Genomic DNA, 15095 nt, shown 5'->3' with positions numbered 1-15095 from the left:
GAGGGAGGGAGGGAAATACAGTTCTCAGTTTACTATAAACTTAGTGGTGGGCACTGTAGCTTGTGCTTGTGACACTGAAACAGAAGGATGGCTTGAAGTCAGGAGTTTCAGACCAGCCTGGGCAGTATAGTGAGACCCCCATCTCTATATAAAAGTCTGGCATGGTAGTAGCATCTGTTGTCTGAGGTACTCAAGAGGCTGAAATGAGAGGATTGCCAGAGCTCAGGAGTTCAAGTGTATAGTGAGCTATATGACAACTGTACTCCAGCCTAGGTAAGACCAGCCTAGGTGAGACCTCAGTCTCTAAAAAAATTAAAATATAATAAATAAGTAAAATTTAATATGCACTTACCCTATGAACCAGCAATTCTACTTTTTACTATGTGACCCAGTATTTACCCAGGATAAAAGAAAACATGAATGTTTACAGATACTTTATTCTTAACAGTCTAAATCTGGAAATAACCCAAATGTTCATCAACAGGAAGCAAATGTTGGTATTTCCATGTAATAAAATACTGATTGGGAACAAAAAAAGAAAAACTGGGCCAGGCGTGGTGGCTCACACCTGTGATCCCAGCACTTTAGGAGGCCGACACAGGTGGACCGCGAGGTCGGGAGTTCGAGACCAGCCTGACCAACATGGCGAAACTCCGTCTCTACTAAAAATACAAAAATCAGCAAGGCGTGGTGGTGCATGCCTGTAAGCCCAGCTACTTAGGAGACTGAGGCAGGAGAATCGCTTGAACCCTGGAGGCGGAGGTTGCAGTAAGCCGAGATCATGCCACTGCACTCTGGGAGTGAGACTCAGAGAGAGACTCCGTCTCAAAAAAAGAAAAAGAAAAAGAAAAACTATGGATACAATCAAGAACATGGAAGAATTACAAAACTGTATACTGAGAAAATGAAGGTAAATATATAAAAGAAGCACATGATGTACTGATTCCATTCACATGAAATTCTAGAAAAAACAAAACTTATCTAGAGTGACATAAAATAGACCAGAAATTGCAATAGGGACAGTGGTAGAGGCAAGGGAGACTACAAAGGAATATGAAGAAATTTGGGGGTAATGGAAATGTTCTAATTCTTAATTATGGTGGTGGTTATACAGGTGCACATATGTATCAAAACTCAAACTGCAGGCCGGGCGCAGTGGCTCACGCCTGTAATCCCAGAACTTTGGGAGGCAGAGGCAAGTGGATCACCTGAGGTCAGGAGTTCGAGACCAGCCTGGTCAACATGGTGAAACCCTGTCTCTACTAAAAATACAAAAAATTAGCCAGGCGTGGTGGTTCGCGCCTGTAATCTCAGCTACTTGAGAAGCTGAGGGAGGAAAATCACTTGAACCCAGGAGGCGGAGGTTGCAGTGAGCCGAGATCGCACCACTTCACTCCAGCCTAGGCAAAAGAGCAAGACTCCATCTCAAAACAAACAAACAAACAAAAAACAAAACTCAAACTGCACATTAAATACCAGTGCATTGGCCAGACACGGTGGCTCACACCTGTAATCCTAGCACTTTGGGAGGCCGAGACGGGTGGATCACCTGGGGTCAGGAGTTCAAGACCAGCCTGGCCAACATGGTGAAACCCTGTCTCTACTAAAAATACAAAAATTAGCTGGGCGTGGTAGTGGGCACCTGTAGTAACAGCTACTCGGGAGGCTGAGGCAGGAGAACTGCTTGAACCCAAGAGGCAGAAGTTGCAGTGAGCAGAGATCACACCACTGCACTCCAGCCTAGGTGACAAGGGGAGACTCCATCTCAGGAAAAAAACAAAAATAAATAAATAAATAAATACCAGTGCATTTTGTATATGTAAACAAAGATATAAAAGGTAAGAGTGACATGGCATAAATATAGACAGAAAGTTTTTAAATCTACCTGACATCATTCACGAAGGTAAACATAAAAAATAAAACTAAAAACCACATTGAAAGAAAAATAAGAGGGTATGTTTACGATTCTAGAAAAAGAAAAGTCTTCTTTAACATTAAAAGCAAAAACTATAAAGGAAGAGAAAGATAAATTTTATTCATCAAAAATTAAAAACTTTAGACCATAAAAAGAAAAGAATCTAACTGGTAGATAAATTTTCAGCATGTATAAGAAATTATTGGAATCCAGAATTCAAACAAAACAACACAAAACAAAAAAGGAAGACCACCTAAAACTCAATAGGTAAAAAATGCAACCCAAAGGACAGTGAGAATAAGCAAATTTACCCACAAAGAAACCAAATGGATAACAAATATGTAAAGATGATGAACCTCACTAGCAATCAAGCAAATGGAATGCCATTTTCACTCAAAACACTGCTGTTTAATAATATCAAATGGTGATGTGCATGTGTGAAACAAAAGGTAATACAAGTGGGAATACTGGCTGGTACAAATCCTGTAATAGAACTATGGAAGGAATTTGTGAGAGTATATATTAAATATATACTCTCAACACTCAGCAATTCTACTTTTTGCTTTTTACCCTAAAGAAAATTACATGCACACAGAAGGCATGAACAAAGATACCAACTGAAGAAACATTTATAGAAATGAAAACTTGCTATCAGCTTAAATACCAAAGAGAAATGGCTAAACAAACTAGGATACATTAACACTACCGATGCAATTCAAAGAAACAAAACACCTCTACATGTAGTAACATAGACAGGTCCCCAAGACCTACTGCTGACTGGTGAAAGATACAGAACAATATTATTTGTGTAGAAATAAATGAGAAAATGCTTACATGTAATGATTATACATGTATTACATGAATATAGACTTGCAAAGGTACTTATGAAAGGAGCTCTGTTGGGATGAAGGGGACAGAATTGGGGAAAGGCTATTATTAGGGGTCCTGGTCAAACTTTCACTAGGAGAATATATTTCTGTATTATTTGTGTTAAGTGTAAATTAATACTGTTAAGTACAAGTTTAAAAAAAAAAAATCAATCTGCTGATTTTAAACAACCTTGGAACTGTTATCTGAGGAACCTCCTTCCATGGGACATAGGTATGGTTGCTATGTCTTATAGAAACAGGTTCTTAAAACAACAGTTTGAGAAGCCCTTACCACCTCAGGCCTACAATACCATAATAGTTTGCAATAAATATGAATGTCTTTTTTTTTTTTTTGATAGAATCTTGTTCTGTTGCCCAGGTTGGAGTGCAGTGGTGCAATCACAGCTCACTGCAGCCTTGACTTCCCAGGTTCAAGTGATCCTCCCATCTCAGCCTCTCCAGTAACGGGGACCACAGGCATGGGCCACTATGCCAAGGTTTTGTTTTGTTTTTTCAATTTTTGGTAGAGACAGGGTCTTGCTATGTTGACCAGGGGGTCGCAAACTCCTGGCCTCAAGAGAGTTTCTTGCCTCAGCCTTCCAAAGTGCTGGGATTACAGGCATGAGCCACTGTGGCCGGCTATATTAATGTCTTTTAAATCTCTCTCCCATATTGCCATCAAAGCTTTCTTAAATACCTCTTGATCCAAGATGCTCTCAATTCTATTACCCTGCTAATTATCTTCATAACAGTTGTCACTATCTGAATTTATCTATTTATTTACTTATTTACTGTCTGTCTCCCACTAGAATGGGAATGGCAAGACAATTTTTAATCCATATGATTTTAGTCAAGCCATTTAGAGTTTTCTTACATTATGAAAGATACATTTTATTTACTTACCTTAGTTGGAAAAGGAAATTTGGAAGGTTCTGTTTTGCATGGTGTATGAATAGCCGTTAGAGGGGGAGGCCATGAATGCGTCATCTCCTGAAATGTAATTATTACAGTTTGTTTTCAACCAGGTCAAGGATAAAAATTATGCAGCTAAAAACCAGATTTGTATTTATAAATACTGGTTTCATGACAGCTCCTCCAAAATTCTACATACTTAGTCAATAAATATTAAGCACAATTGTGTGTAAGGCACTATGGTGTAGGTAGTAATAAGAAGATCAGTAAACACTTCCTGGCTTTGAGGAGTTTACAATTCAAATTATGAAACCTGTGAATAGTTACAGAAATCAGCCTGTAATCAAATACAAGGCACATAATAAAACACTAAAAAGGAAGAGCTTGCTGTGATAGTGGGAGGAAGGGGACAATGATAAAGAAAACAGCTAACATTTACTGTGTACCTTGAATGGGCCAGACACTGTGCTAAGTGTTTTACATGTTTATTACTCATTTAGTACTCACAATGACATGATGAGGTTGATACCACTATCATCCTTTCTCTATTTAGGATGAAACTGAAGCACAAAAGTTATTTATTCAAGGCCATACACTTAGTAAATAATGAACATTATATGTCATCCTCAAAAGTCTGGCTATAGAGTCTATATAATCGTAGAAAAAATTTGTCAGGGGAAGAAATCAGAAGAGAAATTTCAAAAACACAGGAGGAGGAAAACGGAAAAGCAAGACCCTAAGTTTGATTTCATTCAATGCCTTCTGCCTAATCTTAATGCCAAATATGTCTGGGTGAGGTCTGGTAAGATTACAATGTGTATGTTAGACAAGCCGAGAAGACAGAGGTATGAGAATAAGGAGAGAGTATATTATTTCTGGCATTTAGTTCAAAGTAAGTCATCAGGTAAATTAAGGAAACGCAACAAATTAATAGTGGTATAACACCTAGGAATTTATCGCATAGCAATATCCACACAGTTTTGTAAAGATACACATACAAGGGGCTCACACTTTAAAAACTGAAACAACCTAGGTAGTCAATGTGAAAGTTGTAAGAATCAAAATGGAGTCACTAATATTTATATATATATAAAAAAAAAAAACAAAAAAACACCCTGAGCTGCAAAAGACCATGAAGAAAGGTTTCTCATGCTTGTATGCCTGATAAACAAAAAAGTCTACAAAAACCACAACCTTGCACAAAGGTCATCAAAACCCTAAACCAAAAAAAGACTTCCATAAAGACACCTGTCCAGCTTGTCCGACCTCAGACTGGTGTCCTCCTTACTACTGATCTTTGTAGCCAAGGATAATTATTTCAAAAACAATTACGTAATCGTCTTCATTTTTTCCTTTAAAAACCTTTGTCTCTCTTTACCTCCTTGAATGCGCATAGACTACTATGGCACGTGTACTCCCAATGCAATGCTCTATTCCCATAATCTTTTCTTTTAGCGAGTCTCTGTTATTTAGGTTGACACCAACACAGTACAGATTAAATAAATTACCAGACATCTACAAAACAGAACACCAAGTAGACATTAAAATGAGAAATTTAACTGTTGATATGTAATGATCTCCACAGTATTTTATTAACTGACAAAGACAAATCACAGTCTATGTCCTAGTTAATGTTTAGCTTTGGGCAACAGAATGACAGAAGGAAGAAGAGACAAAGGAACTTGATATTTTACTACTTGAACCTCTTAAAACAGCCACCTGCATATAAATGCTCTTTATCCCCTTAAAATGCTTTGTTTTTTAATAGAATTTCACTTCCTGAAATAATATTATATAATAGATTGCTTCCTACATCCAGCTCTAGAATATCAGCTCAAAGGCATAACATTATGACCACTATATTCCCAGTGGTTGACACAAAGTAGGTGCTCAATGAGCATGCCTTGAATAAATCATTTTTTCAATAAATATACATCACTTTTAGAGTAAATTTTTTTTTAAGTTCATGATGGGGCTCCTAAAAATGATATGACTACAAATACAAAGAAAATATGAAGGGAACACACACCTGAAGTTCCTTGCATACTACAGACAGGAAAGGGAAAAGGAAACAAAAACTCATAAACTCAGCTTTTTAGAATTGGCATTTTATATCTCAAATAGCAAAACTCTCAATTGAAAATTTGATTTAATACTCCAAGTATCATCGAATCACTGAGCACCTATTAACTAAAGGCCAAGTGCCAAGCCCTTGTACATATAAAATATAGATGTCAATAACATTAAAGAAATCATTAAATGTAAGAAAATCTTTCAGGTACTAATAATTCTATGCACTGTTGAGGATTCAGAGGAAAATATTTATGCTCCCTTACACTTTTTATATACATGACAACTAAGAAATGTATGACATTCAAATGAAAGAGCTGTCACTGTGGTCTCATAATCTGATATGGGGGAAGAAGGATTTCATTGGGATTCCAGGAAAAAACAATCTATATATAACTGAAGAGGTAGGAGAAATTCCAACCTTACTTTATTTAAGGAGGTAAAAGAGCAAGAAAGTATGTGGCTTAGGGAAACCAGTTTGGCAAAAGTGGTCATTCAGTAACGAGATAGGTTAGGATTGGGCTGCGGATATTAAATTTGGATACTATTCTTTCTATAGTCTTAAGAGAGCCACTGAAAATTTTTAAGGGAATAATTAATTTATGAAGACTAGGGCCTGAAGTAAAGAATCAGGTAGCAATGCAAAAGACATATGAGCAGGGAGATTCTGGAGGCAGAAAGCCTGAATGAGGACTCAGTGTTATAATTATTGAAGCTCAAGGTGGCAGAAATGGGAAGAAAGGAATGGATATTTAAAAAACAAAAATTTTAAAAGTCTACATCCAGTTTTGCAACTACATAGAATATGAGGAAGAAATTAGAGATATTTAGGATTCTACACTTACAAGCATGGGAAAGTGGTGTACTACTAATCCAAGGAAGTCTGATAAGTATGGCTTTAGACATGTTGAGTCTGAAGCAGCAAAGAGAAATAAATCCAAATGGAAACTCAGCTAAGAAGCAATTAAGAGACAAACCAAAACCCAAAGGAGGTCAATGCAGGAGAGAAAGACTAAACAGCCGTCAAACAGATAAAACCAAGAAGGGTGGAAAAGGCAAGTCAAAGAGCAGAAAGAGCAGAGGCTACAAGAATGCACCTGCACTTAAGAGATAAGAGAAGGCACAAGGGTTCCAAAAAGGGCAAAAAAAGAGAGGCAAGAAAGGTGGAAGGCAAACAAAAACAATGAAGCATAAAAACAGTCAAGGAAAGAAGAATGTTTCCAGAAGGAAAAAATAAATAGCAGAAAGAATAAAAAAGAACTCAAATGATGCCTCTGGATGGAGGGAGAAAGATAATGACCATAGAGAAACGGGTTCTGCAAAATGGCAGAGGTAAAAGGGAGATTACAGTGGACTAAAGGAAGGAATGGGAAAGAAAAGAGTGGAAGCAACCAATGCAGGTAGTCTTTCAAAGGTGTTCACAGTGAATTGTAAGTATAGACACAAATTCAGGAGCTCACAAAAAAAAAAAAAAAAAAACCAAGAAAATACAAGTAATATGTGACTCACAGTTTTCTCCACTAAGCAAAAAGTAGTCATTGTCATTCACTAATTCACTGGACTTTCTCTTTTTCTAATAGAGTAATGTACTTTTTGGTCATGTGTCAATTTTAAACATGTTTCATTAAATATCCAAAATGTTGGCTGCGCGTGGTGGCTCATGCCTATAATCCCAGCACTTTGGGAGGCCAAGGCAGGCAGATAGGAGTTCCAGACCAGCCTGGCCAACATGGTGAAACCTCATCTCTACAAAAAAAAAAAAAAAAAGTAGCCAGGCTTGGTCGCGGGTGCCTATAATCCCAGCTACTCAGGAGGCAGAGGCAGGAGAATCACTTGAACCTGCGAGGTGGAAGTTACAGTGAGCCGAGATCATGCCATTGCACTCCAGCCTGGGTGACAGAGTAAACTTCCGGTTCAAAAAAAAAAAAATGTGTAAAACAGCCAGGTGCAGTGGCTCAGGCTATAATCCCAGCACATTGGGAGGTCGGGCGGGGGGGTGGGGGAGGGGGAGTAACTTGAGGTCAGAAATTCAAGACCAGCCTGGACAATGTGGTGAAACCCCATCTCTACTAAAAATACAAAAATTAGCTGGACGTGGTGGTGGGCGCCTGTAATCCCAGCTACTCAGGAAGCTGAGGCACAAGAATCACTTGAACCCAGGAAGCAGAGGTTACAGTGAGCCGAGATCATGCCACTGTACTCCAGACTGGGCAACAGAGTGAGACTCCATATCAAAAAAAAGAAAAAAAAAAACCAAAATGTGCGAAACTGGAAGAAAATCTATTACTGTAAGATTTGACCAGTATGTACAGATGAACAAAAGCAAAGTATTTTGATCATAATGGTTTGACTGATAACTACTGAGTTTTTTGCACTTCAAATTATTAACAGTTAAGCATGAAAAAGTACGGTTATAATTGGCTTGTTGATATTTTCCAGGCAAAGTAAGTGTTAAGATTAAAATCTGTTTTACTTAAAAGCAAAGAACGTGGCTGGGCGCAGTGACTCACACCTGTAATCCCAGCACTTTGGGAGGCCGAGGCAGGTGGATCACCTGAGGTCAGGAGTTCCAGGCCAGCCTGGCCAACATGGTGAAACCCCATCTCCGCAAAAATACAAAAATTAGCTGGGCATGATGGCGGGCGCCTGTAATCCCACCTACTCAGGAGGCTAAGGTGAAAGAATCGCTTGAATTTGGGAGGTGGAGGTTGCAGTGAGCTGAGATCGCACTATTTGCACTCCAGCCTGGGCGACAGAGTGAGACTCCATCTCAAAACAACAACAACAAAAAACACAAAGAACAAAACTAGCTCTTCGAAGGCAAATGGTAAACAAAGAAGATAGTAAATTATTTATGATGGACATAATCAAGTTACAAATATAAGCAAACTGTTGCTTCAGATCCTTTGTGAAATACAGAGGGTAAGAGGGTGGCAGAGCATAAAAAATTAAAGAGATTGAAAAGATTTTTTTTAAAAAACTTACTTTTAGGATTTCATCCACACAGCTCACATCACCAGAAGCTGATGCCTTGAGAGAAAAAGCAGCACACATCAGATTTTTATCAGTAGATTTTTGTATTTGCTTCACAGACTTAAAAACATTATTAAAAGTATTTATGACCCCATTACTCTAAATCAGTACACTGTTTAGAATCTTTGGATTAATTTCCTTAAATACAAATTTTTCAAGCACCAGAAAATTTTAATCACCGAACTATACAAAGCTGGGGGAACTTTATAGTTTGCAAATGTTTTAAGTTTTTTATCCTATATTTTAGATTATAATTTTTAGAATGTAATTTTTCAGGTGTGCAGCTTGTCCAAAAATTTAAGCTTATCTATATATGAAATCTATCATGATACTGAGATACATCATTGCACATAAACAAAGTTAACCCATTTATGCCAGAGGTTGCAAATTTTTTGTGTGAAGAATCAGACCTCGGCAATGACCTTGAGCAGTAGGATATAAGTAACTCCTACGAGCTTAGCATTCCAATAATGGAACACTAAGTATAAATGGGTTAAACAAGTATTACTGAAAGATTACTAGTCTGGAACACAGACATTTTACATAGTCTTTCTAAATCACAAAAAGCAAATTGCTTATTCTAAGGCACAAACAGGAATTAGAGAGCCGAACTTAAGTCAAACTCTAAAGATCATGTTGTTTAAAGAAATAACAAATTACCATTTTACTGTTCTCTTGAGAGGAGTAATTAGATAACAAATGCCACTCAAAGTGAGTTTCCCAAGGCTACTGGAAAGATGTTTTAAACGTTTGCAAAACAGCATTTTACATTACCTGGATTCTTCCTTCCACCCTTTTGAGCTAAGAGTTGTAATTTTTTGGCTACTGACATTGTTTTCCAAATTTTTTTTTATTGCACAAACTACATGAAAAGATAAAATTTGGGGTTGGGTGCGGTGGTTCACGCCTGTAATTCCAGCATTTTGGGAGGCCAAGGCAGGCGGATCATGTGAGGTCAGGAGTTCAAGACCAGCCTGACCAACATGGTAAAATGCCATCTCTACTAAAAATACAAAATTAGCCGGCCATGGTGGCACATGCCTGTAATCCCAGCTACTCGGGAGGCTGAGGCAGGAGAATTGCTTGAACCCGGGAGGTAGAGGTTGTAGTGAGCCGAGATCGTGCCATCGCACTCCAGCCTGGGCAACAACAGCGAAACTCCGTCTCAAAAAAAAAAAAAAAGAGAGAGCGAGAGAGAGACAAAATTTGGGCCATGCATGATGGTCATGTCTCTAACCTCAACACTTCGGGAGGCCAAGATGAGAGGATCACTTGAAGCCAGGAGTTCCAGACCAGCCTGGGCAACATGATGAGATACCCATCTTGAAAAAAAAGATATAATTTCAGCTATTTCACAATGAAATGTTCCAAAAGGCTTTGGTAAGCAATTCAATTTAAATTTCAAACCATCACTATGAACCTGGAACAGCTGTCTCCATCCTTTAAGTACAACCAGAGAAAATGATCATAGCATTCAAAGTATACAATATTACCATTTCCACAGACCCGAAAGTCCCATTTATCATAACCATACACCATGACCTGCATCTCATTCATTAGTATCAATGTAAGCATAGAAATTAATTTTGTTTTTAAACAACAAAGGTATATTGTTCTATAAAATCAAAATGCAGAAATCAAAGGTATCAATTGGTCATTCTTTTATTCTATAACTGACTTGTCATCTTAATATTTGAAAACTGTGAATGACATTTTCTCCATTTCCCAAGAGGACAAGTCAAAAGATCTACGGATCCACTTAGGAGTAACTCACAAGTCTGTCTTTACATTTTTTTTTCATCTTTCAACTTTTACATTCCTTACTATTAAGGCAAAGAAGCAGTGTTCAAGTTCAATCATAATTTCATGATCAGTCAATTGCTTCACATAGTCACAACGTTAAAAGCTCTAAATGTGTGACTTACATCCAGTGGTTGGGAAGGTATTTTCAGCTTGGTGAGATGTGCTTTGCTGCTGGGCTTCAGCTCAGTCATGCTGTTGCCGTGAGATTGGCTGCTGTAGTGCTCAGAGGACAGCTTTGGTTCCATGGACTCCTGTCCGTCCATGGGCCGCACATAGGCAGTGGGTTTCTGTAACATTGAATTGGACTTTGACATCAATGAGGGTGGGAAAGATTGATTTGAGTGCTGCCCACTTGAAAAAGGTACACGGGAAGGAGAATCCCAGTTTGCATCAGGGTCCCGAGGTGATTTGGAGCGTTGATGTTCCTTGCTATGGTGATCATTCCCATGAGACCTGGAATGACTAGAGCTTAATGAAGAAACAGCCTGGGGTTTTCCAGGGCTGGAAGAACGTGATTTGGAGTGTTCTGATCCATGCTGGCCTTTTTTCCGGCTGCTGCTCCCACTACTGTTATATGACTCACGGTCATGCCTCTGACCACTACTGTTAGTGCCACTACTGCTACCTGCACTGGTCCGCTGGCTACTATGTCCACTCTGTAAGCCTGAAGACCGCTTCTGAGACTGAGAAGTGCTGGGTGCGGGTCCTACTGGAGTCCATTTGCTACTCTGATGAGAGCCTCCATGTCTCTGTTCAAAGAAATTTGGGTTAGATTTTTCATCTGCTGATGGTGGTACTGTAGGCTTGGGAATTGCAACAAGCTTTGGTATAGATCTGTCTCCTATGAAATCCTTCATTTCATCGTAGTTTCCAAGCATACTCTGAATACGACTTGATAACTTATCTTCTTTGCTAGTCTACAAAAAATAAAAATAAAATTATACAATGAGCATAATCAGAAATAAAATATGCTTCTGAACTAATTTTCCAAACTTCGAATGGAAAGGGGCTTTTCAAAGGAAGGCTTTACCTCATATCTTAACATTAATACCTTGAAGCATACTCCAAATATATCAGTCTGTAGTGAAAAAAAAAAAATCATTGAAAAGTGCCTAAAAATAACCATACTAAAATATAATCCGAGCGCAGTGGCACGTGCCTGTACTTTCAGCTACCCTGTGCAGGTGAGGCAGGAGGATTGCTCAATTCCAAGATTTTGAGGCTCCAGTGCACTATGATTTCACCTGTGAACAGCAACTGCACTCCAGCATGGGTAACATAGCAAGACTCTTGTCTTTTAAATTCACAAAGTATTTTGAAGGGCCAGGTGCAGTGGCTCATACCTGTAATCCCAGCACTTTCGGAGGCTGAGGCGGACAGATCACCTAATGTCAGGAGTTCCAGACCAGCCTGGCCAACATGGTGAAAACCCATTTCTAGCAAAAATACGTAAGTTAGCCAGGCGTGGCTAGACATGGTGGCTCACACCTGTAATACCAGCACTTTGGGAGGCCAAGGCGGGCAGATCACCTGAGGTCAGGAGTTGAAGACCAGCCTGGTCAACATGGTGAAACCCTGTTTCTACTAAAAATACAAAAATTAGCTAGGCGTGATGGCAGATGCCTGTAATCCTAGCTACTCAGGAGGCTGAGGCAGGAGAATTGCTTGAACCCAGGAAGTGAAGGTTGCAGTGAACCAAGATTGTGTCATTGCACTCCAGTAAGACTCCACCTCCAAAAAAAAAAATTAGCCGGGCAAGGTGGTGCATGCCTGCAATCCCAGCTACTCGGGAGGCTGAGGCAGAAGAATCACTTGAACCCAGAAGTCAGCGGTGGCAACGAGCCGAGATCATGACACGGCACTCCAGCCTGGACGAAAGACCGAGACTGTGTCTCAAAAAAAAAAGTCTTTTGAAGAACAGTAAAGTAATCTGCCTTTATAAAATTACGTTCCACAGGCCAGCAGATTAGCTAACGCTTATATTTTGGCAGTTTATGAAAATATTATATTCCTTATAATTCAATGTTATAGTTACAAGCAGAAACAAAAATTTAATGAACAAGTGATACCCAAATAATTGTCTATAACAATAGAAAAATCAGACTGATACTGAAGACACATTTATTCAAACATACTAATAATCTCCGAAACTTTGTAAACTAAGTAGCAAATGGCAGTGAGGAGTAACAAAAGCATCTACGAAATATTCATTTTTTATTGATATCATACTTAAAGAACACCTAGGAAAAAATCAAACAATGCAAATTGAGTCACAAAATTCTAATTTAATTCAAGGCTCAGAATGGTGAAGTACCCGCCCATAGTTAGTAGCACAACTAGGAAAATAGAGATAAATGTGTGAGCCAACTCAGAACACATTTTTAAGAACACAAGACAGCAATAGGAGGTGGGTTGGAAGATGACTTTTAGGGTGCTAGTAACATTCTATTTCTTGATCTGAGCTGTATGAAGCTGTTGATGCTGTGAAAATTCTTCAAGCCATAACACCTATTTTGTGTATTTTTCTGTAAGCATAACATACTCCAAAGAAAAGTTTATCCCCAAAAAATATGTTCTATGTAAAGGACAGGAAAAAAAATGTTAAGTGGTATTCACAGTAATTCTTTTCTAATATAAACATTCAAATATGAAATATTTTAAAAGCAAAAATGTCATGCTAATGGGAAAAAAACATTCACAGAAGGGCAACTTACAACTTTGTATGGCTCTGCAAAGAGAGGAGAGCTAGGTGGGAAGGCGTCTTCACCCTGCTGAATTTCCTGATTCCGCCTTTCCCGTTCTTTCATACGCAGCACATTCCGGTCTTCACGGTTCATGTTGCTATGAAAAGAAACAGTCTTTGTATCACAAAAATAAAAGGAAAAATTAAATATTCTGTACAGATTTTGTCAGTTTAACACTTCAATCACAGATTCCCTTTTGACCTCCAAGTAAAAACAGGCATTAGTGCTGAAGCTGGGTTTTGGTAACGGTTTTATCAACATATACCAATAGTGTCTTCCACAACTATTCCAAGGAAACATTAGCCCTGAATATTAGAACCCACCCCAACAAAACACCTAACTTTATCAATGTTTGAAGTACTCTGTTATCTAAAAGCAAAAACTTGTACATTCAGAGGGAAAGTAGCATTTGAACACAAATTCTCAATATTTCCTTTTGGGCCTTCCTCTTCGGAAATCTGCCTATTCTTTGCCCTTAGAAGCATATAACCCACTCCCAACTACCACCCTTCCCCCCAGGGTCCAGTTCTTTTCTCTACTTTGCATCTACCTTATCTTGATTTCTTTTTGTCCCAAACACAGCTTCCTTGGTGTCCATCCTTATGGTAGTCTGACCTCAGCTTTGCTGTTGCTCTAGATTCCCTAAAAAACGACATTTCTGCTCTAAATATATTAATATTTCAATTAACACCTCAATAAATGGCAAAACCCAGGTTTTCAATAAATGGCAAAACTCAGGTTTGATTCCAAGTTAATCTAAAATTAACTTGGGTTAGTAACAGCAACTAAAATTGCATTGAAAAAGGAAGTCTTTGGAGTGGGGGGAAAAATGGAAGTCCCATCTCTATAATCATGACAGTTTGTCTTATTTTCACTAGAACAAACCAAAAGAAATACAGCCGATTTATAGCAGCAAGGATTTTGGTTAAATAGACAATGGTAATAAAGGCTGTCAAACTCTGGCACTAGGGATTACCAGGGAATCTGCAACTCTTCCCTGGAGACATATTGAATAATCAGACCTGGTTTTGTTTTTTTTTTTTTTTAAAAAAAAGTCCCACTGGAGCCCAGAAGGAAACAATCAGGTTATATGTGTGGAGCATTTCTGGCCTATAATTCATAAATCTAATCAGAAAATTAAAGTTAATCAGAAACTGTAATTATAAAATTAGAATTAGTAACAAAACCAGTATTATACTCTTTTTTTTTTTGGAACACAGTCTTGCTCTATTATCCAGGCTGGAGTACGGTGGTGTGATCTCTCAGCTCACCACAACCTATGTCTCCCGAGTTCAAGCGATTTTCCTACCTCATTCTCCTAATTTTTTTTATTTTTAGTAGAGACAGGATTTTACCATGTTGGCCAGGCTGGCCTGAACTCCTGATGGCAAGCGATCCTCCCGCCTTGGCCTCCCAAAGTGCTGGGATTACAGGCATGAGAGCCACCAAGCCTGCCTCAATACTGTACTTTTGAGGCCTTTAATCAGTGGTTACAATTAGTGAAAGCAAACATTTAAAATTAAAACTTCCTGATTTGCATACTAAGTGTCACGCAATAAAAGCAATTTAATGTTTAGAAAAAAAAAAAGAAGGGACCCCAGGTGGGAAGATCACTTGACCTGCCTAGCCAACATGACAAAACCACATCTCCACTAAAAATAAAAAAATTAGCCAGGTGTGGTGGCACACGCCTGTAATCTCAGCTTCTTGGGAGGCTCAGGCAGGAGAATCACTTGAACCTGGGAGGCA

General features: G+C 38.6%; 1 protein-coding gene across 1 annotated transcript in view; it reads right to left on the bottom strand.

Moving 5' to 3' along the window:
• The window catches only part of AFF4 (AF4/FMR2 family, member 4), a 71964-nt gene extending 57974 nt beyond the window's left edge, over positions 1 to 13990 (bottom strand). The window contains exons 1-5 of the mRNA XM_011969303.1: positions 13897 to 13990; positions 13317 to 13443; positions 10725 to 11519; positions 8752 to 8796; positions 3688 to 3774 (exon numbers count right to left, since the gene is read on the bottom strand). Coding sequence (XP_011824693.1) covers positions 3688 to 3774; positions 8752 to 8796; positions 10725 to 11519; positions 13317 to 13439 — 1050 coding nt within the window. The 5' untranslated portion in view covers positions 13440 to 13443; positions 13897 to 13990. The remainder of the gene's footprint in view (positions 1 to 3687; positions 3775 to 8751; positions 8797 to 10724; positions 11520 to 13316; positions 13444 to 13896) is intronic.
• Positions 13991 to 15095: the final 1105 nt, after the last annotated feature.

This window comes from Mandrillus leucophaeus, unplaced genomic scaffold (assembly GCF_000951045.1).
Source record: "Mandrillus leucophaeus isolate KB7577 unplaced genomic scaffold, Mleu.le_1.0 Scaffold88, whole genome shotgun sequence".
NCBI classification, from domain to species: Eukaryota; Metazoa; Chordata; class Mammalia; order Primates; family Cercopithecidae; genus Mandrillus; species Mandrillus leucophaeus.
Note: the sequence above shows the minus strand (reverse complement) of the source record. Positions and strands in the feature narration are given on the sequence as shown.